This window comes from Rhinolophus sinicus, chromosome 2, assembly GCF_057876585.1.
Source record: "Rhinolophus sinicus isolate RSI-liver-muscle chromosome 2, RSI-T2T, whole genome shotgun sequence".
Lineage (NCBI taxonomy): Eukaryota > Metazoa > Chordata > Mammalia > Chiroptera > Rhinolophidae > Rhinolophus > Rhinolophus sinicus.
The window spans coordinates 137573917-137601472 of record NC_142502.1 but is presented as its reverse complement, the minus strand read 5'-3'; the positions used below and the strand labels follow the sequence as shown (position 1 = coordinate 137601472).

At 42.1% G+C, this 27556-nt stretch overlaps 1 protein-coding gene across 4 annotated transcripts; it reads left to right on the top strand.

Moving 5' to 3' along the window:
• Positions 1–155: 155 nt before the first annotated feature.
• On the top strand, positions 156–27375 carry DGUOK (deoxyguanosine kinase). 4 transcript variants are annotated; one of them, XM_074332181.2, is made up of 7 exons: positions 167–367; positions 10508–10620; positions 17545–17732; positions 22560–22707; positions 25870–25985; positions 26589–26688; positions 27138–27375. In XM_074332181.2, the coding sequence occupies exons 1-7, from the start codon at positions 226–228 to the stop codon at positions 27162–27164; spliced, it is 834 nt and encodes a 277-aa protein (XP_074188282.2). In that variant the 5' UTR covers positions 167–225; the 3' UTR covers positions 27165–27375. The 4 variants fall into 4 exon arrangements, with proteins under 4 accessions (XP_088652217.1, XP_074188282.2, XP_074188284.2 ...); XM_088796091.1 differs by lacking the exon at positions 25870–25985 and having other exon boundaries at positions 156–367; positions 22576–22707; positions 27138–27309; XM_074332183.2 differs by lacking the exon at positions 10508–10620 and having other exon boundaries at positions 178–367.
• Positions 27376–27556: the final 181 nt, after the last annotated feature.

Here is a 27556-nt window from a genome sequence, read left to right as displayed (position 1 = left end):
TCGACGACTTTCCTTCTCGCAAGGCTTCTCTACAAACATCGCGAGACGAGAGCGGTCCCTTTAGCCCCTCCTTCCCAGTCAGCTCAACCCCCCCCACTTCCTGCCTGGCGGTCTCCTGACGTCAGAGGCGCGCCGGAGCTCGTGAAAGGCCATAGCGGGGGCGGAAGTGCTCTCGGAGGAAGTGTTCTCGGCGGAAGTGCTCGCTGTGCTAGTCGTGGGTGGGATATGGCTGCAGGCAAGCTCTTTCTAAAGCTGCTGCGAGTACCCGCCAGATCCATGGCTCAGAGCCCACTCGAGGGCGGGCCCCTTTGCAGGGGCCTGCACCCGGGGCGCGGGCCCCGAAGGCTCTCCATCGAAGGCAACATTGGTAAGGGCCGGAAAGTGGCTGCCAAGCCTTGGCCTCCGCTGAGCAGGTGCCTGAGAAGCTGGGAAAGGGAGCTGGGCCCTGAACACCCCCCTTCCTCTTTCTTCCTCCCCCGGTTTGATGCGGCGGGACTGCTTGTTCTGAGCTGCCAGGGCCATTCCCCTCCCAAAGTACACCGTGGGCCATCGCCTCTTTGATTTTTAGGAGCTCAGAGCTCAGACACATCTGTTGGGGTATAAAAGCCACGCAGTCTGTAGGTAGGATAGATCGAAATGGAAGCGACAAAGAGCTGGGTGTAATTTCTTTGTTCTCCTAAGAGAGGGTTGCCACATGTAAGGGGAAAAAAAGATGCCCGTTTCAAATAGGATTTCAGACAACAAGTAATTTTTTTAGTGCAGGTGTGTGCCATACAATATTTGTGGCATACACTAAAAAAGTCATCTAAAATGCAGATTTAACTGAGCGTCCTGTATTTTATCTGACAACTCTACCCTAAGAGAGTTTCTAAATTTCATTTATTCATATACCACTGTCACTATTTTTGCCATGTCTCTGCTAGTCCCACTATAATTTCTTAACGTTTTTCTTAGAAGAAACTCACTTTTTAAACCTCAAAACATGTATTAACTTAAAAAGAACTGTTACAGGAGCAAATAGAAACCTAGTATCTTAAATTAACAGTAATTAAAACCGAATGAAAGCAAAACTTTTCAATTTAATGTTACTAAATTCTGACTCGATACTTCTACCTTCTAAGGTGCTGAGCCCTAAAAGGGGATTAGCAAGTATTGCATTGCCAGCAGTGAATTGAGAATTTCTTATTTTATTCATTCAACAAATAACTCTTTGAGCCACTTCCACATGCCAGCGCTGTTCTTGACTCTGAGCATGCAGCAGTGAACAGAACTAATATCTCTGCTCTCATGGAACTCAAGTAGAGAGAGGGAGACAATACACAACATACAGTAAGCAAAGTAAACCATGTGTTAGGTAGTATTACTGTGATGGAGAAGTTTTAGGGATGAGAGATTGAGGGAAGTTGCAATTTTAAATAGGGTAGTCAAGACAAGCTCACTTAAAAACCTGAAGGTGAGGAAGTGAACCATGTGGATAACTGGGAGAAGACTCTTCCAGACAGAGAAAAAACCCAGTGCAAAAGCCCTGAGGTGGAAAGTGTTCAGGGAACAGGCCGGAAGCCATTGTGGCTGGAGTGGCATGAGCAAGGGGGAGATAAGGTCAGAGGTCAGAGGTGGTCAAAGTGTATGTAGGCCTTGGAGTCCATGATGTGATTTTATTGTGCTTGAGATGGAAAGCCACAGGAAGGGTTGAGCAGTCGAGAGACATGATTTGACTTAGATTATAAAAAGACCACTCTGGCTGATAGATTGAAGGTAGAAAGTGTCTGGAGGTTATTGCAATGATGACCTTTAGTGAGTTGGACCAGGGTGGTAATAGTGGAGGTGGTGAGAAGTGATTGGATTCTAGTTATGTTTTAAGGTAGGGCTAACTAGATTTGTTAACAAATACTAGATGTGGAGTGTGAGATACAGAGAGGGGTGACTGAGTAACTTGAAAGATAGAGTTCCTATTATCTTAAAATGGAGGAGAATGGGAAGAACAGACTTGGGGCAGGGAGTGGTTTCAATATTTTGTTTTTAGGTGTGTATGGTTTTACATGGTTTTAGATATCTAAATGGGGATATTGAATAGGCAGTTGGATATATGAGCCTGGAGTTCAGAATCTTCCTGGACTGGAGTTATAAATGCAGATGGTATTTAAAGCCAGAAGATTGTGTGTTGATGGAAAGGCCTAAGCCGTGAGGCACATAAATGTTCAAGAGATTGGAAAGATGGGAAGGAACCAACAAAAGACCAAGAAGGAATGACACTGAGAAACAAAAGAGAAAGATATCCTGGAGGCCAAGTGAAGAACTTGGTGAGGGAGAGGGGATGGTCCACTGTGTAATGCTGTTTAAGTGATGGAGCTCTTCGGTGAACTTGAACAACTTCTAGGAGCAGGAGGGGTGAAAGTCTGACTGGTGTGGGTTCAAGGAGAATGGGAGGTGAGGAATTGGAGCCCGTGGGTTAAGCAACTGCTTAGAAATTTTCCTAGAAAGGGGAGACATGGGTGAAATGAGAAGAGGATTTGAGAGGAGTGTTACTTTTTCTTTCTTTTTGTAAGATAAATTAGATTACGTTTGTAAGCTGGTGGAAATGGTCTGGTAAAGAGGAAGAACTTGGTGAGACTGGAGGGAAGATAGAGTTGCTGGAGTGATGGCAGTAAGCAAGAAGGAATGGCCCCTGTAGCCCAAGTGGAGCGTGGTTGGCCTTAGCTGGGAGCAGTTTACTTCTCATAATGGGGGGCATGGCGATTAAATGCGTACTGACTCGAGTAGGTGGAGTGGGGACTTAGGGAAGGTCTTTTGATTGTATGTTTTCTCAGTGAAATAGGAAGAAAGAGCAGGAAAGAGTGAGTGAGAACAGAGGAGAGACATGAAGTTTCTAGTGAGTGAAGGAGAGCAATGTAAAACTGCTGGGCAACATTAAGGACCACTGTTGGACTTAGCAGTCGTGAATTTAAAGCGAGACCAGTCACCACGGCTGGGTGTGTTTTTCCAGCCAGATCAGAAACATTGAAAGAATGAGAAGAGAGGTGCCTGATAGTGTTATTCAAAGATGTCCTGTCCTGTACTTTGGGAAACATGCCCCTAAAGAAAGCTCTGTCCTCAGAGCCCAGAGAGGTACAAAGTACTTCACAAAGTAAGAACTTTGGAGAGGCCATCAGGTGAGGTGTGAGTTCCCTCTCCCAATTTTCCTGACCTTTGCTTCTTAACCTTTCCAGATTGCTATGCTTCTTCCTTGCTTTCTCATGCAACTGAGGCTCACTGAATACCTGCTACAAGGTGGGCTCAGGTGTGATACAGCGCCTGTCCTTTAAGGAGAGCCAAGACAAGTGGGAGAAGCAGGCTTCTAAGCATAATTGATATACCCTGAGATGAGTGCCACGTTTGGGCTTGGAAACTCAGAGTCTCTGGGGTAGGAACTCCCAAGGCGGAGGAAAGGAAAGCGTGTTTCAGGCACAGGAAGTAACGTTTGCCAAGGCAAAGCCTGAAGGAACATGCGGTTGTAATAACGGAAGTAGCTGGATGTGCCTGGATTAAAAGGGCCTGGGAGAGCATGGCAGAACAAGAAGTTGGAAGGGTAGGATTTGCCAGATACTGAAAAGCCTTGTGGGCCATGCTAGGAATTTCTTCTATAAGCAGTGGGAGGCTACTGAAAGCATGAAGCCAGTATGTGCCATGACCAGACTAATTTTAAAAAGGAAATTGGCAAGAATGAGCAAATAAAAAGGTCCATAACACAGGCACTTTCTTTGCCTGTCTTGTTTGCTATAGTACCCATAGTGCCTTGCATCCAGTTTGTTGAATGAATAAATAGGAACAGAGTTTGGAGTAGATAAGCTAGTTTTGTGGCTGTCATAGTAGTTGGGGGGAGAGAAGATGCAGGAATGAAGGGACAGAGAAGAAGTGAGGGTTTGAAAGAGATTTTGGAAGTAGAATTGGCAGGACTGGGCCACTTGGAGGTGAGGGATGAGGAGGCAACTCGCAGAAGATAAGTGAGGTTTCTCATTTGGACATTGACTCTGAAAACTGAAGATGAAAATAAAGGAAGAGGAAGTCCGGGGAGGCAAGAGAGATGTATTTTATAGGAGGCGCCTCTGAAATACTGTGTTTCTCCGAAAATAAGACCTAGCCGGACCATCAGCTTTAATGTGTCTTTTGCAGCAAAAATTAATATAAGACCTGGTTTTATTTTACTATAATATAAGACTGGGTCTTATATAATATAATGTAATATAATATAATACCGAGTCTTATACTAATTTTTGCTCCAAAAGACGCATTAGAGTTGATGGTCTGGCTGGGTCTTATTTTCAGGGAAACATGGTATATAGAGAGAGGTGTTCTGAGATAGGTTAGAGTATGTGCCTGAAGTTAAAAGAGAGATGGGAGTTGAGATTTCAGCTGTGGAAGTTGTTGACTCAAGGTAGTTGTTGAATCCTGGGAAGTAAATGCAGTTGCCCAAGGAAAGTGACTAATGAGAAGTGGACTGGGGTCCTTTAATCTGGCTCTCGTTAGTTTTATCTCCCATCATTCCATCACCCCACACACCGTGATGACTCTTCCTGAGACAGAATTAGTCACTGCCTCCTCTGTGTGCTCTCGTCACATTTTGTACCCACAGCTGCTGCAAGCACTTGAGTTCTGTTGAGAATGTTTGCACATCCAACCTCGTCCCTGGGTTGGCCACTTCTTGTCTTGTTCATCTTTGTGTCACCAGCACCTAAGCCCCTGCCTGACCCATTGTGCTCACTCACTGTTTACCGGTGCCTGAAGCCTGTGCTGTGATAGCCACGTGGAAGTTAGTCATTGGGCCCACAAAGGAAATATTTTAAACTGCTGTTGTAATCAAATCAAGAGTTATCTTGTTCTCTAATCACAGGTGGCATCTCCAAACCACTCAGAATGAGAATACCTATTCGGGAAACCTGACCAGGGGAAGGTGAACCCCTGTCCTAACTGAAGTTAGAGCTCTTTAGAGCGGCTTGTCTTGTCAGACTGCTCTGCGTCTTGTTCGTCTGATCCTGTAGGTGTAGACTGCAGCGTGTGTAAGGAAAATGGATCGGTGAAGTGACAACTAATGGCACCTAGCATGAGTTGTTAAGCCATACATCATGAGTGATTGAAAGAGAAAAGCTTGGTACTTAGAATCCCTTAAAATCTGAAAAATAAAATAGCCTATATTTTTAAAAGTATTCATCACTAAAGTGTCGTATCGCCTTCCGAAAACAATTATGTTATGATTACAAATCTAAATTGAAGACAGGAGTGCCGTTTGAAATATTGTCAGTGAGTCGTCTCAGACCTTTCTCACTTTGGTTTTAAACACCCCACCAGAGAAGGGGAAACTGTTTTACAGTCTAGAGACTTGTACATGAAGGAGGGGAGGGCTTCCCTAGTAACGTTTCTCCTCCAGCATTCAAGGTAAGTGATTGAGGAGCATTAATAAGCATCTTTTATTGAGTATAAACAATTGGGCAAAGAATCCTAGGGGGAAAGACCTGGTTATTACAAATACTGTAAATTGGAGTTGCTCTTTCTGTGATTCACCTCAGTCCATCCATCCATCCATCCATCCATCCATCCCCATTCTTAGTACCTGGCTAGATACTCAGGATGCAAAGGGCATAAGATCAGTCTGTGTCTTCAGAAAGGTGAGCTCCCAGTCTGGCTGGAGAAAGTGACGAGTCATCAAATAATTACGGTGTAATACCTTGGGATACTCTGCCTCGGGATGCAGGAACTGGAGAGAGTTCAAGGAGAAAATGACAGTGAAAGGAGGAATCAGCTGGTGGGCACTGGGGGAGGAGGGCATTCCAGATCCCTGAGGGTCGCCTGCTAAACATGAGTTTGGATCATGCTCTGGAAGCTGTGAAGGACCTTTTTTTTTCCTTTCTTTTTTTTGTAGTTTCTCATAAAATAATAATAATAAAAGGAATCAGGGCAAAAATGTATTAAGTTTCTTTTAAGCCTGCTGAGTGATTTTTGAAAGTTTTCCCAGAATGCCTGTAACCTCAGAGCCCATTTGATCCTGGGTACTTCGATTCAGTGTTGGGTATAAGTTCCTTGAGGGCAGGGTCTCAGCCTAGTTCGTGTTAGTACCTACGTGTTAGTAGATTGAGCAGCTTCTCCCTGAACAAGTGACTGAGTAAATGAATGCAGCACCAAAATGAAAGTCCTGAAGTAAAGGCTTTAGTTTTCTATGAAGAATTTTCTGTTTCAAGACAGACATTTTTATATTTACTGCCTTTGTTTGCTTTTTGGTAAAAGTTTTCAGAAATTGGTTTCTTTCCCCATGCTTTTCATCTTGTTTAGGAGAAGAAAATGCTTGGAGGTGATGGTATATTTAAGAGGCTCCCATGAAATGCAACTGTAATAGTTTAATGTATTACTTTAGGTGTTACATCAGATATTATCTTACTACTAGATTTTAGTGTAATGTGGTTATAGCAGGCATCGTAGTTTATAGAAAAAATTGCAGGAGGAAAAAAACATGACTTAGGAAAAGATGAACATTAATAGCAGAACTCTTTGGTCCGACTTGTGGAATGACGAGCCTGGTGCTAATAAAAATCAACATATTGAAGTAATATCTCTAAGGATGTAGCTCCCACCCCTTTTCAAGTCACGGCACATATAATAACGTACAAGGATAGCCGAGGCCCTAAGGGAAGGCTGATGCTGAGATCTGATACCCCCAAACTTTCATGATACTAAAAAGTATATCAAAAGCTAATGATACAAGAAGCTGGGGCTCTGCATAGAGACCAAAGGGAGGAATTTGTCAGTTTGCCCAGTGTTACGTGAAGAGTGGCTTTCGGTGGACCTGAGTTCTCTGGCCACTGGGCGGAGGCCAGTGTAGCACTGGAGAAGCAGCCAACACCACGGCAGACACTCGGTGGCTCCTGGGAACACCTGAAAACATTCCTGTTAAACCCAAGCAGGAAGAAAAAACTGTTATGATCAGGTATCACAGCACTAAAAACAGTTATGCTGTGTCTGGTTTTAATGTAAACATGTAACTTTGAATTCTTTTTTAAAATAATTGTTCCATATCTGTGAGTGCTGCCTGGCAGAGCCACGTTCCGTTGGAATACAGTTGAAGAAATACTGCCCTGTCATACGTGCCCCAGACGCTCCGAACCCTACAGCAGCATGGATGGCACCGCTCTTAGGGATTTTCACCACCACTTACTATCATTCTTTGCCAAAGCCGGTTTCTGATTACTAAACTTTGGAATGGGGAGTGGGGTGTTGCCCTGGGGTGATTGTTCCAGTAATTGGAACTGTGTATTTCCCATTATATCTCATTTGTTGGCATCCCGGGTTTTGTGTGTTTAAATGGCATGAGTCAGTTTCTGAGAGTCCTGACTGCTCTTAGATGAACTAAGTGTCTGATCTCAGGTACAGGTGGCACTCCCTACCCCGCAGGGCCCTTCCTTTCTACATGCAGTCGTTTCTTAGGTAATTGTTTTTAACTTCAAAAAACATTTAAGTAATTCTAACAATCATTCAGGCCCACCCAGCTAACTACTCAGTTACCTTCATCTTTTCATATGAGTTAAAATAGCTTTTCAGCTGATAGGCTGGGACCATGCTTTAGACTGTGTCAACAACCTGCAATCTATTTACTGACTAACTGGGCCAGACATTTTAAACTGTGGGCTACTCAGAGCAGGCAGGTATCTGATAATACACGAACTCAACCAATTTGTAATTCCTGTCTTGACAAGCACAGGGGGTTTTATTTAGTAGTCTAGTATGTGGTTCTGAAATCTATATTTTTAAAAAGCTCCTCTGATTTTGATCAGATTGTTCTGGATGGCATTCACAAAAATAAGCACGCACCAGGATCACTTCGAGCATGCTTTAAAAATGTGAATTCCTGGTGCCCAACCCCAGAGATGCAGATCCTGTTAAGAAACCAAAACCAAGACACATGAAACAATCAAAACAATTAGATGCTAAACATACCACAGGCAGTTAATATTTCTTGTTTGATTCAGCTGCCTAGTATGGTAGGAATTCAGTGTGAGTTAGAGAAGTCCTGAACTTCCTGGACCTTGGGTTTGGGGGGGAGAGGATTTAGACACAGGCCTGGAAGAGCAGGGGAAGGCATTTATTCACTGAAGTGTGGGAAGAGCAGAGGCTGAGCCGATGTGCTAAGGCGCTCATAAGCGGGTGGGGGTGGGACAGAGGAGTGTGACTGTGCAAAATGCATAGATTCACGTTGTTTGTTCTGTGCTCAGAGAGGAGGAGTTGGAGTGGTGTGTATGTCACGTTGGATGTGTGGGCTCTTCTGCTGAGACATCTCGACGCTCAATCAATAACCATGAGTGGCTCATGAAATCACTGGAAGTGTGCCTCCTTCCTTCTCTTGGTTCCACTTGGGTTCCTCCTAAGGGTAGAACTCACTTGAGAAAGATCATCTCCCACAGAGGCGATGAAGTTCCAGATGCACTCTTAAGATTCATTTTTTAGTTTCTTAACAAATGTGGGTTTCAGAGGGAACTGAAATTAATGTATTAAGTGTTTCATCCACTCGGGTCCTGAGGAGCTCCATCTTCTCCCTGGAGAAACGCAGTTACAATGACAGTGGTGGAGTCTTACCCAGACGCCAGCCCGGGCGCGAAGGAGGATTAGCTAGTTCCGTTTAGGAGTGTCGGGGTCTGGAAAGGCTTCACACAGGAGGTACTCCTGAGCAGAATCTTGAAGATTGAGTTGGAGTTGGCCGGGTGAGGAGAGGAGGTGTACCAGGAAAGGGGAAGTATATGCATAGGCACATTTGCAGCGGAGGACGTGGCATGATTGGAGCTGCGAGGAGTTTGGTCCAGGGGAGTGCAGGATACCTGAAGGGAAACTGAGGCCAGAGAGGTGTAAGAAGGGGCCAGATGACGGTGTCCTGTAGACCATGCTGAAGGCTTGGATTTTGTCATGAAGGCAGTAGGGAGCAGTCAGAGAGTTTGAATAATGCTGTTTTGTGTTCCCTGTGGCTGCAGTATGAATGATGGCTTGAAGAGGGCAAGGCCAGAGTTGGCGAGGCAAGAGATGAGGGAGCCTGGGCTTGAGCAGGAGGTGGGACTAGAGAGGAAAGGACAGATGGGGAAAATGTATTGAGAAGGCAGGTGCGAAAGCACTTGGTGCCCACTTGAGGTTTGGCAGAGGAGGAAGTTCCAACGGTGAGTGGATGGTGCTGCCGTACCCTGAGGTCTGGGGTGTGGGAAGGAGTTCAGTTTCGTGGGGAAGATGATGAGTTCACTTAGGGAATGTATTGACTGAGGTGTTTGTGGGATATCCACGTAAAGATGTCTGGAGGCCTGTTGGATACTGAGTCTGGAGCTCGGGAAGGTATGGGCCAGACATTGGTGTAAATGGGAAAAGATAACTTGAATGTTGTGGTACTAGGTTGATTTCATCTCCAAAGTAGTTTCCAAAGCAACTGCTAATTTCCACCTCCTCCGCCATCACGATGTTGGTACAAGCTACTGTCTTCTAACTGGTCTGCCTACTTCCTTATGAGTCCATTCTTACACAGCTGGCGGAGTGCTCTTTTAGAAATGAGGTGGAAATTTGTTATTTCCCTGCTTAAAGCTCATCATCACTGACTTCCAATCGCCCTTAGAATAGATTCAGACTCCTTACCATGGCTGCAAGGCTCTGCGTGACCTGGCCCCGACCTGCCTACCTGCCTCTCCACGCATATTTCAGTCATTCATTCTTCTCCCTCACTGACCACGCTGTAGCTGCACTGGCTTCTTCAAGGCCACAGACTTCTCTTTTGTCCTGTTGTGCACCCAGTTCTTTCTCGTCTTCTGACCTCTGTTCATGCTGCTCCCCTTCCCCTACGCTTCAGGTTTTACCTCAGGTGTGTTTCCGAGGAACCGTCCCTAATCTATATTAGCTATATTAGAGCCATCCTGCATTTTTCTTTTCTAGTGCTGCTTTTAGCACAATGTGTTATTAGTTGCTTGTGTGTTTCTTTAGTAATCTATCCATACGAGCTCTGTGAGGGCAAAATCCATCCCGTGTTTGTTTATCATTGTACCCTAGTGCCAGACAGTCCTGAGCCCGTAGCAGCGCTCCCTGAATATTGGTCAAATTTGTTGCATGAACGAGAATCATAATCTTTGTTTTCTATCTTGGAAAACTTGCAATTTTTAGTCTCAGATTGAATAGGACTATGATTCAAACTTGATTTCAAGCAATGTAGCTGATTTCATCTATTTTTGATGGTCTATTACATTTTTAACTCTTACTAAATACTCTTTGTCTCTGAGAGGTTGGGACATTAAAACTGCAAATCAAATCTTAGGGGTATTTTTCCTCCCTGTTGCCTGCATTGATCATGGTGCCCGGTTAGCACGGCCTGACCCATTTTCAGTCTGACAATGGTATATGGCTGCTGCGTTTTGAAATGGGAAAAACTGGTACTTGTTCCCTTGAGTAGGGCAGAGTTTGGTAGCCGCTTTCCCCTTCAGCCCTGATGTGGGAAGTATCCCAATACATGCTGTTTGCATTGCAGCTGTGGGAAAGTCCACCTTTGTGAAGTTACTCATGAAAACTTACCCAGAATGGCACGTAGCTACTGAACCTGTAGCAACATGGCAGAATGTCCAGGCTGCTGGCACGCAAAAAGTAAGTTTTCAGTTGTGTGGGTCGTTGGCAGGTGTGGGTGAGTAAACTAATTGTAGTAATCTAACTTGCTTTGAGTAGGTGAAGCAGCCCAGTTTGCGTCTCCTCTTTAAAATACCTTCATTCCAGAAAGCAGACCATGTACACCAAAGAGGATAAGACTTGTTTGAATGTGTTTAATTTTGATTCTTGTGGTTTTTACGTGCCTACAAAAGTGACTGCCTCTATTCTGTGTGGTTTCCCAAAGCATGTCCAGCCATTCTGGTTTGGAAGATTAATTTTGTCATTCCTACCCTTAAGTATACTACTGAAGCTGACCATCAGGATTAAGTTAATTATAATGATTTTAACTTATTTAGGAAGTCTTAGAAATTGGAAAGGACCTTAGAGAGCAGCTAGTTATACTTTGAGTCAATGCAGATACAGTAACTAACATTTATGAAGCACATCCCACGCGCCAAGCACGGCACATGTCATTTATGCCTCGTGGCCCAGCCCTAGTGTCTGCTCTGCTGCTTTGGGACAGGCTCCAGGGTTGGTCGCAATGCCATCCACAGCAGTGCGAGGCAGGAAGGGCCAGTGTGGGCATGTGCCTGAGCGGTAGGGAGCTGAGGGAGTGGCCCGCCATGCCTCCTGCAGCCAGCCCGAGCGTTCACTGAGTGGCTCCTGCGGGGTTTAACAACCCGAATTGTTAGAAAGTTCTTGTGTGAGCCACTTTGCATACCTGTGACTATGACTCATCGATTCAAGTTCTGTCTCTTAAGTATTTTAACTTTCCCACATGGCAACTCTTCAGAGGGTTGAAGGCGATGAAATATTTGCCTCTTCTTTCTCCCCCTCAAGTCTTCTCTCTTTCAAGCCAAACACCATTTTCCTTCAGACTGTTCCTCATTCTGAAGTAAATTTGTCTAGGTGATGAGCTCCGGTTTGTTGGTTTTCCATTTAGAATTTACTAAGAGTGGGACTCAGCTGAACGGGACATTCTGGATGCAATCTAAATGGGCCACAGTACCATAGAATTTGTTCCGAGTGCCATGTTACCATTATTCCAACTTAGGATCGTGTTACCTTTTTGAGCAGGCACACCATGCTTGTTGAGGATATTTGTTTTTTATATTGTATTCTTGTATGTAGGGGTGTGTGTGTGTATATTTGTGAAATTAACTTTTCCATTTAGAGAATAAATTATGTATCTTTTTTTCTGAGTATGCCACAGGTCACCTGTTGTGGGGGTTTAAAAATATGTCCACAAATTGTTTGATACGCTTTCACTTCAAGAGATGGACCTTAATTCTCCTCACGAGTGTGGGCTAGACTTAGTGACTTGCTTCTGATGAACAGAATGTGGCAGGAATAACCGAGTGTGACTCCCTGGGGGGGGGAGGGGCTGTAAGAGACATCGCATCTTCCGTCTTGTTCTCTCTTGATCACTTTTGGCTCTGGGAATGCCAGCTGCCATGACGTGAAGCATCCCCACCTGTGAAGAGGCCCACACAGCAAGGAACAGAGTCCTGCCAATGGCTGTGTGAGTGAGTCTTCTCGGAAGTGGATCCTTCAGCCCCAGTCAAGTCTTCAGATGGCTCTGGTCTCAGCCAACATCCTGGCTGAACCTCATGGAAAACCCTGAGGCAGAACAACTCAGCTAAGTGTGTCCCAAATTCCTTGTTCACAGAAAATGAGATAACGGATGTTTTTTGGTTTAAGCCACTAAATGTTGGCAGAATTTGTTGTGCAGCAATAGATAACTAATACTCCCATAATCCCGTTATTGAGAGGTAAAACGGTTAATTAACATTTCGTCTTTTTAGATTTCTTTCTACAGAGGAGAAAATACATATATTTACATACACTTGCATAAACTAATTAAAACATTTGTACATTTACTTTTTTAAAACAGAAATTATGATTATCACCTGCATGTCACTTGATGTACAAGGTCTTCCTTTCATAGTAATGCCATTTTAATGGTGGCAGTATACTGCATAATATGCTATATTGTCATTTAGTGATCAAGTCTTTTATTTTGAATACTTAATTTTCTAACTTGTTATAAACAATGATGAGTATCTTTGTAGCTACATCTTTTTTCTTTTTAATAGCTAAATGGTGTGTGGTCTTATTTTACATTTCTTTGCCTAGGTGATAAGCTCCAGTTTATTAGTTTTCCATTTAGAATTTACTAACATGTTTGGAATTTTGCATGTATATTTATAAGTTTGATTGGTATTACTATTTGTGTATGTAGTTTTGACAGGTTTTACCATTAGGGTTATGAAAATGAATTGAGAAGTTTTGCATCATTTTTAACATAGGAATTACCTATTCTTTGAAGTTAATGATAGAAATCATTTTCTTGACTCTCCCATTAGCAAGGATGAAAAAGAATAATATCCAATGTTGCTGAAAGTATGAGGAAATTGGTACAACTTTTCTGAAAGAAAATTTTGTAAAATCTAACAAAAGTGTCAACAAGATAGATAATTTTTCCACATCAAAATTCTAGTTCTAGATTACCCTAAGAAAATACAAAGGGGAATAAAATTTTTAAATGATAAGGATTCAGTGCTGTTTGGGGGAAATAGATAACCACTTCTTTCTCAAGTTTTATTCAGGGGTTTTTTTTTAACCTTCCTGAGTCAACTTTGATAATTTTTCTTAGAAAATTGTCCTTTTATTTTCCAATTTAATAAAGTAAAGTTAGTACATGTATTCTTTTATATTTTTAATTCTTCTGTATCCAGAATTATTGTATCTTTTGTCTGATGTTGCTTATTTGTGTGACTGTTCTGGGAGGGATAGATTAGATAGATGATTATCTATTTGTCCTTTTTTAGAAGACCCAAATCATGGATTTTAGTTTTTAATTCTGTGGGGGCTTGCATTATTTTTGCCTTTAGATTCATTCATTACTTTCTCAGAATTTCTTTTTTTTTTTTTTAAGCTTTTCAGTTTGAGTGATTAGTTTGTGTATTTTTTCCTTTTTTCTGCCTTAATAAAAGCAATTGCAATTGGAAATTTTCTTCATGGAATAAGCTTTGGCCCTGTCTTCTAGATTTTGACATAATAAAATTTTAACTGAAATTTCTAAATAGTTTGTAATTGTAGTTTTGATTTATTCTTTGCCAATAATTATTTCTAAAGTATTTTACATTTTCTGAGGAGATTTTGTGTGTGCATTATTTTGCTATTCTAATTTTATTTTGTTATGGTCAGACAGTGTGGCTTATATAATTTCTAATTGGAGGAATTTACTGAGTTTTTCTTCGTGACTTATGTATGATCAATATTTATGTATGATCAATTTTGGTAAATGTGCCATGGACTTTTAAGAAGAATATGTATTATCTATAAGGTATGGAGTTTGATGGGATGTATTTTATGAATTCTAAGATGCCATTGATCGTTAAGATACATCATGAATTTAATAACACTTCTACACAATATTTAAAATGTCTGTTAAGTTTAATGAACATATTAAGTTGTATCCCAGCTTTAGATATGTGGAAGAAAATGATTTAGGGTCTTATCCTCCAAGCTCTCATTTTTGGATCCTACCTTTTGTATTAAATTGTGAGATAAATATGTTAAAGTATTGTGCTTTTGTTGTGTTTTGTCCATTTCTCCTTGTACTTTTAATTGGCTTTGCTATATGTGTATATATTTCAGTGCTTTATTATTTCATGTAAAAAGGTTCATAACTTTGTGGAGTCTTTATTGGTTTATTAGTATTAAAAAAACCCTCCTGTGGCATTTAACGCTTTTTTTTTTCTTAATACAGTTTTGCCATACATGCTTTCTTTTTATTTGCATCTACTTAGTGGATTTTTCTGTCCCTTTGTCGCCAACCAATTTATGTCATCTTGTTCTAGGCTTTTGTTTTGAATATTTTTTTGATGAACAGGATTTTTCGTTTTTACCCAATCTTAGAATTTGCCTTTCCTGGGAATTTTTCTCTTTTATTATGATTATGTTTAATTAATCCTGCCACCTTATTTGTGCTTCCATTGCCTTTTTTTCTTTTTCCTATCTTTGACATTTTATTTTTCTCCCCGTCATTCATATGGCAAATTTACTATTTTTATTCTACCATAAACATTTAAATTTTAAAAAGATACATGTTTAAATCTCTCAATATTAATAGAGTCTGTGAAGGAAAGGAAAAAAATCCTCTACTTCTTTATTACCTTTTTCTTCAGACTCTGTCTTCCAGGTATGTTGAAATCTGCTGAAATTTTAGAGCTCCAGAATGTTTTAACATTGTGAAATTTCTCTTGTAACAATAGAAATTGGCATTAAAATTGATAACCACATTAACAATGGTTACTTTATATTTAACTGTTCTGCTGGTTGATCACTGACCACTTTTTACTCATTACCACATCTTCCCATTTCTTAATTCTTTGTTTTGATTAATGTTTCAGTTGGTTGAAATATATTTTAGAGAAGTGTTTTTTTTTAATAAAAGTATGTGGGTGGTCTAATTTATGACGGATTGCTTGTCTAAAAATGTCTTTCTCTTGCTCTGGAATGTAACAGATAGTTTCTGTTGTAGAGAAGTGTTATATAGTTATGATCCTTTTTATATGTGTATATAAGGAATTCATGTTTTTCCCTTTCCCCTCATTAGGTTTTTGTTTTGTTTTTTTGTGAGTTGTTGACATTTTGCCAGGATAGATCCAATTGTGGGTACGTGTGTGTGCACGCTTCATATGTAAATACATAAAAAATCTTTTCTGGTACTCAGTGAATCTCTGTGGTGGAAAGTCTTGCATCTCAGAAATTTTCTTTCTTTATGTTTTCTTTGATTTTAGCTTTTTTCAGGTCGCTTACCTCTGACTAACTCCTAGTTATACCATAGTTTTAAACTATAGTTCTGTTCTTAGAGATAAGAAATGTTTCTATTAGGCAGTGATTCTCGGTGATGGTGAAATTTGATGTGAGGGAGACACACACCTTAGGAGGAATGACCTTCCTCTGCTCATCTCTTTTTTTGATGGGGGTTGCGTTTCACCTCTCCCTATTGGACTCTTGTTACGTGAGAAGGAAAATAGTTTCCTTGGCTAGGTAACTTTGAGTTATGGGTACTGTGAAGTTGCAGATCATTTTAGCCCCTCTTTACAAAGTTGTTTGAGTTATAATTTAATTAATTGCTGTCAGATGGAGCACAGGTGGCATTATATCTTGATGTGTCTTTCCAGAGTAAAGAAAGGAAAAAAGAAAAACAAAAAACCCAACCTTATCACTATATTAGATGTATATTGCATCTCCTTTTTCCAACCTGCATGTCTTTTCATTTCTTTCATAATTTTCTGTTTTTTTTCCTCTTAGCTGAGGGAAAATTTCTTGAGCTGATACTCTGTGATATTCAATAATTAGATTCATTGCAGTATATAGTCTGCTAGTTACTTATCTTCATTGGGTGTTTTGTTTTGGCAATTGCATTTTTCTCTTAAGAATGTTCTTTTTATATTGCTCCTTTTTTATGACAGCCTGTTCTTATCAATGTGGCAATCTCTTGAATCTCATTGAGATTCTTCTGTTTTTTCCTGTTTCTGGCAACAGCTGCCTCCTAAGAGGCTGTTTGTCCTAAGCACACAGATTGGTCCTCTCTTTTTGAATTGCTGAATATTTTTATATGCAACGATTATCCCTCTGTTTATGTGTTTGAAGCAATGCTTGCATTTATTCTGTAGCTGAGATGGTTCTTTCAGAAACTGTGCAGGCCCCTGTGCAGTTTTTAGTTGCAGAACAGTTTCCCTTTGGTAGCCCAAAGTCTGCTGGTGGAATAGCCCCACCCAGCCAATCTACTGCATCTGTTAACCCAGCACCCCACTCCGTTAAGCGGGCTTTCGTGCAGCAGGCTTTCAGAACTGTTCTGCCTTATATTCTTGTCACCCCGCCCCTTTTCCTTTTGCATTGTGAGCTCCTTGAGTTTGGGAACCATGTCTTGCTCGCCCTTGAATGGAGAAATATTAGAATGAAGAAGTTACAGGAAGCCAAGTTTGAGTCCCCATTTGGTACTTACTCACCATGAGACCTTGGCCAAGTAAGTGACTTAACCTTTCTGAGTAGATTTGCTCCTCAGGAGTGTGGGCATGACAGTAGTACCTCATGAAGCTGTTTTGAAGATTGAGATAACATAGCACAGTGAACATGGAAATAAATCTGAGCAGACCTACCCCCTGTAACACCTCCACACAGGCTTCAGTTAATGGTGACTGAGTGAGTGCAGATCCAAAGTGCTTTATGTAGAACTCACTTTTGCACTGAGTCAGTGGTCGAGCCCAGGAAAGAATTCAGGGCTCCTTCTGAGTGTCCCACACATGCTCCCCAACTGCACATGTGGTAAATGGGTCTTCAGATGCGTTTCATAAAGTCTGTAGAATGGAGGAGGGTTTTGTTTGTTTTCACAAATTGTAGCCCTTCTTGTAAGAGAGAGAGAATTCTATTTGGTTGGTTGGATTTTTCAAATAATAAGTTGCTTTCTTGTCTCAGTTGAAGTTATAAAGAAATAGCCACAAATGGAAGCTCAAGAGGGAGGCAACATAGTATTACAATGGAAAACTTTGTTTCCAAGTGTAGTTTTAAATGGTTGTTGATTGTTAAGTCTCCCTCAGACAGACTCCACAAGCCTGTCAATCAGTAATATGCTAATTCTGTGTGTGGTTTTTCCTCTGCTTTTCTCTGGTATGTTGAAAGTGGCTTGTCGTCTCCGTCTATCAGACTCTTGTCTAATAAAGTAGGAAAATCTCTTCCTTGATTATGCAGCTTTGACTAAGCTGGGGGATGTGATTGTATCTTTTTAGTAGAAGGAAATTTGTAATGGCTTCTCTCATTGATTAGTAAACCTGCAGGGGGAAAGGAGGAGGTAAACACCATGAAGTAAATATGCCTTCCAGGAACTTCTCTTTTGTAATTTCCCTCTAGGCCTGCACTACCCAAAATCTTGGAAACTTGTTGGATATGATGTACCAGGAGCCAGCACGATGGTCCTACACATTCCAGACATACTCTTTTATGAGCCGCCTGAAGGTACAGCTGGAGCCCTTCCCTGAAAAGCTCTTACAGGCCAAGGGAGCGGTACAGGTCTTTGAGAGGTCTGTGTACAGTGACAGGTAAGACCCCGAGCCCTCCATTGGTTACAGGCCCTGTGCTCTGCGCTGCATGTTTTTTCTTCTTCCTCAGACCCTGCACCATTCTGGTCACTGAAAAATGTACTTTTAAAAAATGTCGTCTTTTTGAAGATAACTCTATACAGATTTGTTCAGATTTATAATTCCACAGGGTTATCATATATGTCAAGAAAGGAAATTCTATTTTTCATTAGTTTCCCACATTGCCACTGATTATGTTTTCCTATTCTTTTCTGGCACAGAGGCAACCTGGTAGTTACCTAATATAAACATTACATGCTAAAAGGCACAGAATAGACACTTAAATCAGTATCTGTTCTAGGAAACACAATGAATCAGTGGTGATTCATTTGGCCAGAGTCTGTAATGGACATTTACTGCCTGTGTCAGGTCAGGGGAAGGGCGTCATCCTGACCACCTGAGAGAGTGCGATGTGGAGGCACTTTTAATGAAAGCTAGTAGCTGGCTTGGGGATTCAGTCCATCTGTTCCAGAGGCGTTAGTCCATCTAAACTCCAGAATTCCTGGCTGTGCCACCAGACAAGGCTGTGACTTAAGCCATTTGGAGATACAGTGAGGGTTCCTTCATCTGGACACTGGTGAGGTGTTTTTTATCTGCAGGCTGTGAATCACTTGTGTCGGTGTGAGGTGGTGGCTTAAAGCATGACGGTCTATCTTAAGCCCCTGTGCGTTCCCAAAATGGAAAATGCTGCATTTTCATTGTCCATTCACTTCTAAAGACACTAAGTTAGTTGCCCATTTAATTCCAAGTTAGACAAACTAGTTCTACTTCTTTGTGCTCGCAGAATGCCTCCTGGAGGGGAAAATAAAGGTACCTTTGTAAATGTCATGTGATTTGTTTTAATATTGCCTAAAATCATGCAAGATATGTAAAACAAACCCTGTGGGCTACACATTCCTTCTCTGTGTACCCCGAGGAAGCCTACCCTTTGTAAGAGCTGAATTTGTGAATAACAAGTGGTTGGGCTCTAGACTGTGGTGTTTTCACCTGTTGGGCATACTACTTCCTATTTTCCTTTCCCCTCTCTCAAGCTATGTCTCCTGAACTAGGAAGATGAATCACATATAACCACCGGAGTTACTTAAAACATACTGACCAACCATGTTTTCATTCCCAGCCCTTTAGTGAAGTAGGCATATGAGGGAACCCTCAGAAATATACTTTGTTTAGAAGCTACACGATCTTAACATTCACTCATAAAGGAGGAGATGAAAATAGATTGCTCTATAAGCAGCTACAACATTCTAGATGTTTTCTTCGAAGGGGGCAAGTTTTGAGACAGAAAGGATAGCTAATTACGCATTCTAATCCTGATAGTAATTTGGAGTGATTCCACTCTTAAAAATCCATTCATATGCATTTAGTGAGCGCGGATGCATTCAGTGCTGTCTGTGTTCAGGTACCAGGCCAGCTGGGGCTGCAGCAGGAAGCAAGACAGACCCAGTCCTTGCCTTCACGGCGGCCTTAGTCTGCCAGGGAGCTCTGAGGCTGCACACATGCTCACGTGTTCTGTGTGTTCCAAAGGAGGAACGCCGGTTGTTTGGGAGAGTGGATGACAGGCAGGAAGAAATCCACATCTTCCCTGTTTGAGATAAAAAAAACAATAGTATGGGGTTTTAAGAGCAGGGACCCTGCCGCCTCTGAACTCAGGTTGGTTCTTCTGAGCAGCGGCTGCGTTCAGGCTGCAGTAATTCCCTACCCGTAGGGATCAGCGTCCCAGCCTTCCACTGTCACTCTCCATCCATCACCACCGGCTTTGGAGAAATAAAGAAATGCTCATCCTCAGAAATGGCGAGGGCCCCTTTTATACGGCTTATTAACAGATACTTGATATCTCTTTATAAGATCTTAATTTCCACGTTACCTATGAAGACGTTGAAAACGTTTTTCAGAAATTCAGTTTCAAAAGTCACTTCTTTTCTTTGTTGCCTTTAGCTAGACTATAGCTAAACCATTCCAGACCGGGAGAGTTGGCTTCTGGACTCCCAAATTGGTTTCTTCATCGCCTAGCAAAGAGGTGGTTATAATAACGACCACAACACCTTCACTGCTCTGTGCCATTCACTCCTCCAAGCACCTGCGAGTAGTATATACGGGCCTCACTACAACTCTGCGAGGTGGCATCTACTGTTCTCTCTGTGCAGAGGGAGAAACGGGCTAAGAGTTTGGTATGTGCCCCTGGTGACACCACTGGTGAATTCTGGAGGCAGCGGCAGACTCAGGAGTGTGACTCTGCAGCCCATTCTCTTACACACAACACACAACCTTGAAGTATATCCCTCCCTCCCTGAGCCATTCGTACGCCAGGATTCTGAATTTCATTTTCTCAGAAGTGGCCAGTTGCTGAACGTTGCCTTAGAAACTGGAGTTTATTGTGTAGGATGTAAATTGTGTTTTGTACCAAAATGCCTGAGGTATGAAAGCAGAATTGACCTTTCTGAAGTGATGGTCTCTGGTTAGCTCTGATTTCCTATTTACCAGAATGTTCCTTAAGTTGTGGAAGTAAGCAAAGGGCAAAACTAGTTGATTTTTCGATTTAGCTTTCTCATATCTGGGTGAGAGGCCCAGCAGCAGATGAAGCAAGTAAATAAGAACCTGTGCTTTTGGCGGAAAGTCTGCTGTCTTGGTAATCCAGCAGTTAGTAGGAAATGCATTTCCTGCTACAGAGGTGCCACCACTGAAATACAGTTCCTTCTCCACTTCTCAGCTAAACAAAAGCATGTCTCAGCAGCCTGGAGACTCAGAAGCCCTTAGTCCTTAAATGAAATGTGGTGGGTGGTCTGTACTAAATTGGTTTTTGTTTGGGGGCTTGCTACAGTAACAATAAAGAAATCGCAAAAGTTTGAGTGTACGTGCACCATTTGCTATATGTCGTGAGTGGTTTCCAGCAGGGAAAATTGCTAGTGACCAATAATAGATACGCTCTTCCCATGCCCCTTTTCTTCCAGAGGATTAATCCATCTGGAGAGCTGTGATCTGGGCCTCTAAAATCTAGATGCTATTTCCCATCTTAGTGTTGAGCAAGGAAGGAGATAGAGGTCAAAAATTCAGATTTCTTAGAACAAAAAATTCATCAGATTTGTTTGGAACCACAAAAGACCCCGAATAGCTAAAGCAATCTTAAGAAAAAAGAACAATACTGGAGGTATCACACTCCCTGACTTTAGCTTGTACTACGGGGCAACAATAATAAAAACAGCATGGTATTGGCAGAAAAACAGACACATAGACCAATGGAATAGAACTGAGAACTCAGAAATAAACCCACATAAACATGGACAGATAATTTTTGACAAAGAAACAAAAAACATACAATGGAGAAAAGACAGCCTCTTCAATAAATGGTGCTGGGAGAAGTGGAAAGCCATGTGCAAAAGAATGAAACTGGACTGCTATCTGTCACCATGTACCAAAATTAATTTAAAATGGATCAAAGACTTAAGCATAAGACCTGAAACAATAAACTGCATAGAAGAAAACATAGGTACTAAACTTATGGACCTTGGGTTCAAAGAGCATTTTATGAATTTGACTCCAAAGGCAAGGGAAGTAAAAACTAAAATAAATGAATGGGACTATATCAAACTAAAAAGCTTCTGCACAGCAAAAGAAACCATTGACAAAATAAAGAGACAACCAACTGAATGGGAGAAGATTTTTGCAGACATCACCCCTGGTAAGGGGCTAATATCCAAAATATACAAGGAACTCATGCAACTCAACAACAAAAAAACAAACAACCCAATTGAAAAATGGGCAGAGGACCTGAATAGACATTTCTCCAAAGAGGACATACAAATGGCAAATAGACATATGAAAAAAGTGCTCAACATCACTAATCATCAGAGAAATGCAAATGAAAACCACAATGAGATATCACCTCACCCCAGTTTGAATGGCTATCATCAAATGGTAACAAGTGTTGGAGAGGCTGTGGGGAAAAAGGAACCCTCATATACTGTTGGTGGGAATTCAGACTGGTGCAGCCGCTATGGAAGGGAGTGTGGAGGGTCCTCAAAAAATTACAAATAGAATTACCATATGACTCAGCAATCCCTCTTTGGGTGTCTACCAAAAAAATCTGAAAACATTTATCCATAAAGACACGTGTGCTCCCATGTTCATTGCAGCTTTGTTTACGGTGGCCAAGACATGGAAACAACCAAAATGCCCTTCGATAGATGAATGGATAAAGAAGTTGTGGTATATATACACAATGGAATACTATTCGGCGGTAAAAAAAGATGAAATAGGACCATTTGCGACAACATGGATGGATCTTGAGATTATAATGCTAAGTGAAATAAGTCAGAAAGAGCAGAGAACCATATGATTTCACTGATATGTGGTGTATAAACCAAAAACAACAAAAGAACAAGAGAAACAAATGAGAAAAGAAACCTCATAGACACAGACAATAGTTTAGTGGTTACCAGGGGGTAAGGGCGGGGGGGGGGGGTGATAGATGAGGGTAAAGGGGATCAAATATATGGTGATGGAAGGAGAACTGACTCTGGGTGGTAAACACACAATGGGATCTATAGATGATGTAATACAGAATTATACACCTGAAATCTATGTAACTTTACTAACAATTGTCACCCCAATAAATTTTAATTAAAAAAAATTCAGATTTCTTAAAGATTGATAAGGAGCCAAAAGGGGTAAGTGGCTTGAATAGATGTGGAACAAGTTGGTTATTGATTTTTCTGCTTCCTCTCTCTTTTGCCTTTCATTCCATTTCCCATTCTTCTCCCTTCCCCCCATCCCACTTACATTTCCAAACAGGTATATCTTTGCAAAGAATCTTTTTGAAAATGGTTCCCTCAGTGACATGGAGTGGCATATCTATCAGGACTGGCATTCTTTTCTCCTGCAGGAGTTTGCCAACCGGGTCCAATTACATGGCCTCATCTACCTTCAGGCTTCTCCCCAGGTAATGCAGAACCTAAAGCAGCCCTTCCTGGGGGAGGCCTAAGGGGGCAGGGAGGCAGATGGCAGGACGGTCCCTCCCTTCCATTTGCATCTATTTACATTCAGATGTGTCCTCCCCAAAGGACTGAGATGAAGAGGGACCTGACTAAAGCACACTGTTTGCACGGGATTTTTTTTTAAAAGAATTTTTGTAACCGTATCAGTAAAACAAGAATTATGCCAAATGCTCAAAATAGGAGTTTACCTAGACTTCTAGGGGGGAAGAAAGGTTTGCTCTATTAAGCAAATTAATAGTAAAAATGGAAATGTCAGCCTATTGTAGGAGAGACCTTAGCATCGATGTTTGCCTGCCAGCAGTGAATGAATATAGTTTTTATAAAAAGAATTGCTCTGCCTTTATGTATAATTCAAAACATAAAGTCACATTTTTTAAATTACGCCTTTTCATTAATTCTGATAATATTTTTTTCTCAGAGAGGAAAATTAAGTAGCTTTGCTATGTTTAAAAATCCTGAAGCTGCCTTGCTGGTGGGAATGTAAATTGGTTAGGCTCTAAGGAGGCAGTTTGGCATATATCCTAGCAAGTGCACATACCTTCTGACCTATTAGTTATGCTCCTCGGAATTTACTCCATAAATACGCTCCCACACAGGCAAGAAGGCTCATGTGCAAGGCAGCATTGTTTGTAAGAGCAAATTATTGGAAACAAACCAAGTGGTCATCAGTAGGGGCCGGTTGAATATATTATGCTCCGTCCATGCACTGGAAAGCTCTAAAGTCATGAAAAAGAATGAGAAAGTGCTGTACTAACATGTAACAATCTCCAAGACATATTGTTAAGTGAACAAAAGCAAAAACAGTATATGGTAGGACACTCTATATATGTGTGTGTATGTTTTTAAAAAGGTGGGGATAAGAATGTGTAAAATATTTCTGAAAGTGTACAAAAAGTAAGTAACATTGGCTGGTTGTCAGCAGGGTGGAGAACTGGATAGTTGGGAGTCCGGGGTGTAAAGCTGTGTGATTGGGGAGGGTGGGGAATAAGGGACGTGTCTTGAAGCCATCAGCTGTGGGGTGGGGATGTAGGGATAGAAAGATAGAAAGAAGGAAAGAAAAAGGCAGGTTCAGAGTGAAGGAAAGTAGGAATGAAAACGATAAAAGTAGGGGAAAATGGGGAGAGACTACGTCACATGTTAAAAAACGTTAAATGAATACAAGCAACATATATGTGTTGACCACCTACTCTGCCAGGCCCAGGCCTGAACAAGATGGACTCTGGCCTGCTCCTGGGTCTCCCCCAGTCACTATGCGCTCAGAGCACCCTGTGCAGACCTCCCTCTGTCTTCTGATACAGCTAAAATGCCACTGGCAGTCATGTTTGCCCAGGCCTAGCATAGCGCCCGGCTCTCACAGTGGCGCTTAGTGAACTGGTACCGCAGATAAAGGGGGAGCTCCCGCTCTGTCCAGGAAACACCGCTCTGTCTGCTGGAGCCCATTTGTTCCCTCCCTTATCTGACTGCTGCACTTAAGGTCCAGACTCCACAGTGTAGCGCTTGAGTCACTGTTTGGCATATTTTGTCTTACTATCTAACTACATTATAGATCCCTAAGAGAAAGACCTCTTTTATTTATTTATTTTTTATTTTATTTATTTTTTTTTTTACTACTTTATTAATTAAAGTTTATTGGGGTGACAATGGTTAACAAAACCACATAGAAGACCTCTTTTAAGTTTGGGACAATTACTGATTCAGGGGAAAGGGAGAGACCAGAAGGGATAAGAGTTAAAAGTATTAACATGTTAGATCTGTCTCTGTTAATCAATTTGAAAAGTTGGACATAAGATCATAAATGAAATTTGTTTATATGATTTTGTCTCCTTAGAGGAAAAACAGGACAAGAGGGAAACACAAAGACCCTGCCTCTTTGGGACTATTCTGCACTACATTTGGGGATAGTTTTTAAGTGTTTAAAAGAAGGAAGTCCTAACTCAGTGGGTTAATCCACCTGTTCTTCCAGGACAGATGACATTATTCTCAATGTCAATGACATCTCAATGACATTATTCAATGGCAGAGAGAGGAAGGAAGGCAATTCAGGTGAAACAAACGTTTGGAGCAAAAGTTTGGAGGTGTGAAAGAGCTTGGTCTGCCCTGTAGGTGGGAGGTCAAAGCCGTGAGTCCAGGGGAGGAGCTAAGGAAGCTGCTAGTAGAGGTAGGCGGGGTGGCCAGACTCCTCGAACGGCCTCCTATGACAGAGAGAAGGTGACAGTCTCTGAGCCATGGGCTTCAGACTTTTCTATCAGGTGAAGGTAGAAGGAATTGTGCACACTCTGGAAAGAGGGTGGGAAGGAGAGATAGTCCCAAGCCTCGCTTTTTTTCACTTTATATTTGACCTATGCAGATTTTGCATTCTGCTGTAGTGAGTGTTTGCTCTGGTGTAAAAGAGATGTTTCAAATTACTTACCCTTTTGCAAATACGCACTGCTTATCCTTCCTTGAACCTGGGGGTGATGGCTGTAGGCAATAAGGAGCCTGTGGAGTATTTTAAGCAACGAGAGTAAGGCCATTATATTGGAGTCCTATGGAAGGGTGGACTGAGAGGACAGACTGGGAGGGAAAAAACAGCTTTTACCAGGAACTTGCCATGCCTTTCCTCGGTGAGTCCCCACAGCGACCTGTGGGTACGTGGAGGATGAGGAAAGGGAAGCCCACAAAGATTGCACCACCAGTGCACGGTGGAGACGGGAACTTAATCCTGTACTTTCGGGCGTGAAGGCCTGGTCTTTTCCTGTCCACTTCACTGCTTCCAAGAGGCAGAGAGCCAGAAGGCTGTTGCTATAGGCCAGCTGAGAGGTGGTGAGGACCCGACCGGGGCCGAGGTGAGAGAGAGGCAGGGAGAGAATGAACAGGAGAGAGATTAAAGGGCATTCAGTGGCTTCCTAGATGTGGTTGGGAGGAGGAAGAAGAAGGGTCATTCCAGGTTCCTGGGTGGCTGGTGTTTGCCATTAACCTGTGATGGAATGAGAAAACAAGGCTTCAGAAGCAGTCCAGTGGTGTGTAGCGTCCAGGGCAGACATCAGGAGTGCATCTGAGAGCCCCCTCAAGACTGCACTGTGACAGCCAAATCGTGAGCTCGGTGGGGCTGGGGGATTGTCTTCTAGGTTTGTCTGAAGAGACTGCACCAGAGGGCCAGGGAAGAAGAGAGGGGAGTTGAGCTGGCTTATCTGGAGCAGCTTCATGGTCAGCACGAAGCCTGGCTGGTTCACAAGACCACCAAGTAAGTGGAGAAGAGAGCAGCACACAGGCCTGCCCCCTACACCAGACCTTAACACAGAAAGTTCGACATGCAGCCCCACAAGAAGTTCAGAATGTACTGGAAGTGGTAGGAAATGTCCAGCATTATCCAACTCAGAAATTTAATATTGGGTGTAATCTGTATATTCCAAGAGACTTTTTTTGAGATTCCCTTTCTCCAGCTTTTTTGTTTTTTTAAAGTTCCACTGGGTTAAACACGGTGGTGATGATGATGATGATGATAGAGTTGGCTGGGGGGGAAGGGCCAACAATTTTTAGAGAAATTGTCAGTTTACTAAGTTGACATTCCCTGTTTGGGCCTTTGCTCCTCAGGTGTGGTGTGCCGTCCACTTAGGATGTTAGGGCTCTCACCTTCAGGATTCAACTCAACTCGAAAGGGAAAGTTCAGCCTTCCTCTTTCCCACTAATTTTATTGAATTCTTTTTTACAACTGCTGTTAAACGCCATTTCATTGAGAAGTCACATGACTTCAGAACTGTTCTCGGAATTTTTAAAACCTTGTGAGAATGTGCAGCTTGGCTCAGCTTTCTTTTTTCTGCTCCCTAAATGTGTGCGTTTTTTATAGGCTCCACTTTGAGGCTCTGCTGGACATGCCCGTGCTGGTGTTAGACGTCAATGATGATTTCTCTGAAGACGTAACCAGACAAGAGGAACTCATGAAAAAGGTGGGGAAGACCCGAACTCCTGCTTTCTAATGGTTTTCCTTCATTGCACTTTATCTTTGCTTCAAACGTCAGTATAATGGGTCTTGTGCCTCATACTGCATTTTACACGCCAAAGGCTGTGGGTTCTTGTACAAGTCACAAATATCATCCCTATTTTCTAAAGTATTTTGGGTTAATAGTTGTTAAATAATTGGCTTATAATATGTGCTTCTCAGCTAACTTCCTCCGCTAAGGCATTCTAGAACTAGGGAAATGAGACTTCTGGATGCTCTTCCCAGCTCTGCCACTTGACAGCGTATGGCCCAGGGCAGGTCACATTTCCTCTCCATACCTATTTTCCCTTCCTCACAAAGAACTCTCGGGCTTGGCTACCTATGCGTTGGGGGTGGACTACAGTGTAGTCTGCTGAAAATATGAAATTTAACATTGGGGTTTTCTCTTTCCCGCAGGTGAACACCTTCATAAAGATTCTGTAACCAACATCAGGGTGTTCTGGCTGTGGTCTGGGCTCTCTGACTTTCTGAAGCCAGAAAAATCCTGAGTCCCCCACCTTACCACCCCCATTCCCATCTCCTGTTACTCCTAGAGTGCTCCGACACTCCAGTATGGTTTCTGTTACCCTTAGACTTTGCCATGGTCTTCTTTTATAGCTCATAGATTTCTAAAATAAAGTTTAAGTTTTGCTTATTTTGCTAATCCAGTTCATATATTTCAGTGTGTAACTGCTGGTGCCTGCTCCGAACTCCCCTCTAAACGAGCCATTTTCACCTGAGAAAAGTCTTAGCTTTCTTCTTCCTGTGTCCTTCACCAACCAGATGTCCCTTGTGTTCACTTGTTCCCGCTGACATGCCAGGGCCGGAAGTGCTCC

What these genes read in the sequence shown, in the direction of transcription:
- DGUOK (XM_074332181.2), top strand. Translation starts at nt 226, where the DNA reads ATGGCTGCAGGCAAGCTCTTTCTAAAGCTGCTGCGAGTACCCGCCAGA. An exon ending in AGGCTGCTGGCACGCAAAAA is followed by an intron (nt 10,621 to 17,544) that starts GTAAGTTTTCAG and finishes ATTTCCCTCTAG; the next exon opens with GCCTGCACTACCCAAAATCT. An exon ending in ACCTTCAGGCTTCTCCCCAG is followed by an intron (nt 22,708 to 25,869) that starts GTAATGCAGAAC and finishes ATTGTCTTCTAG; the next exon opens with GTTTGTCTGAAGAGACTGCA.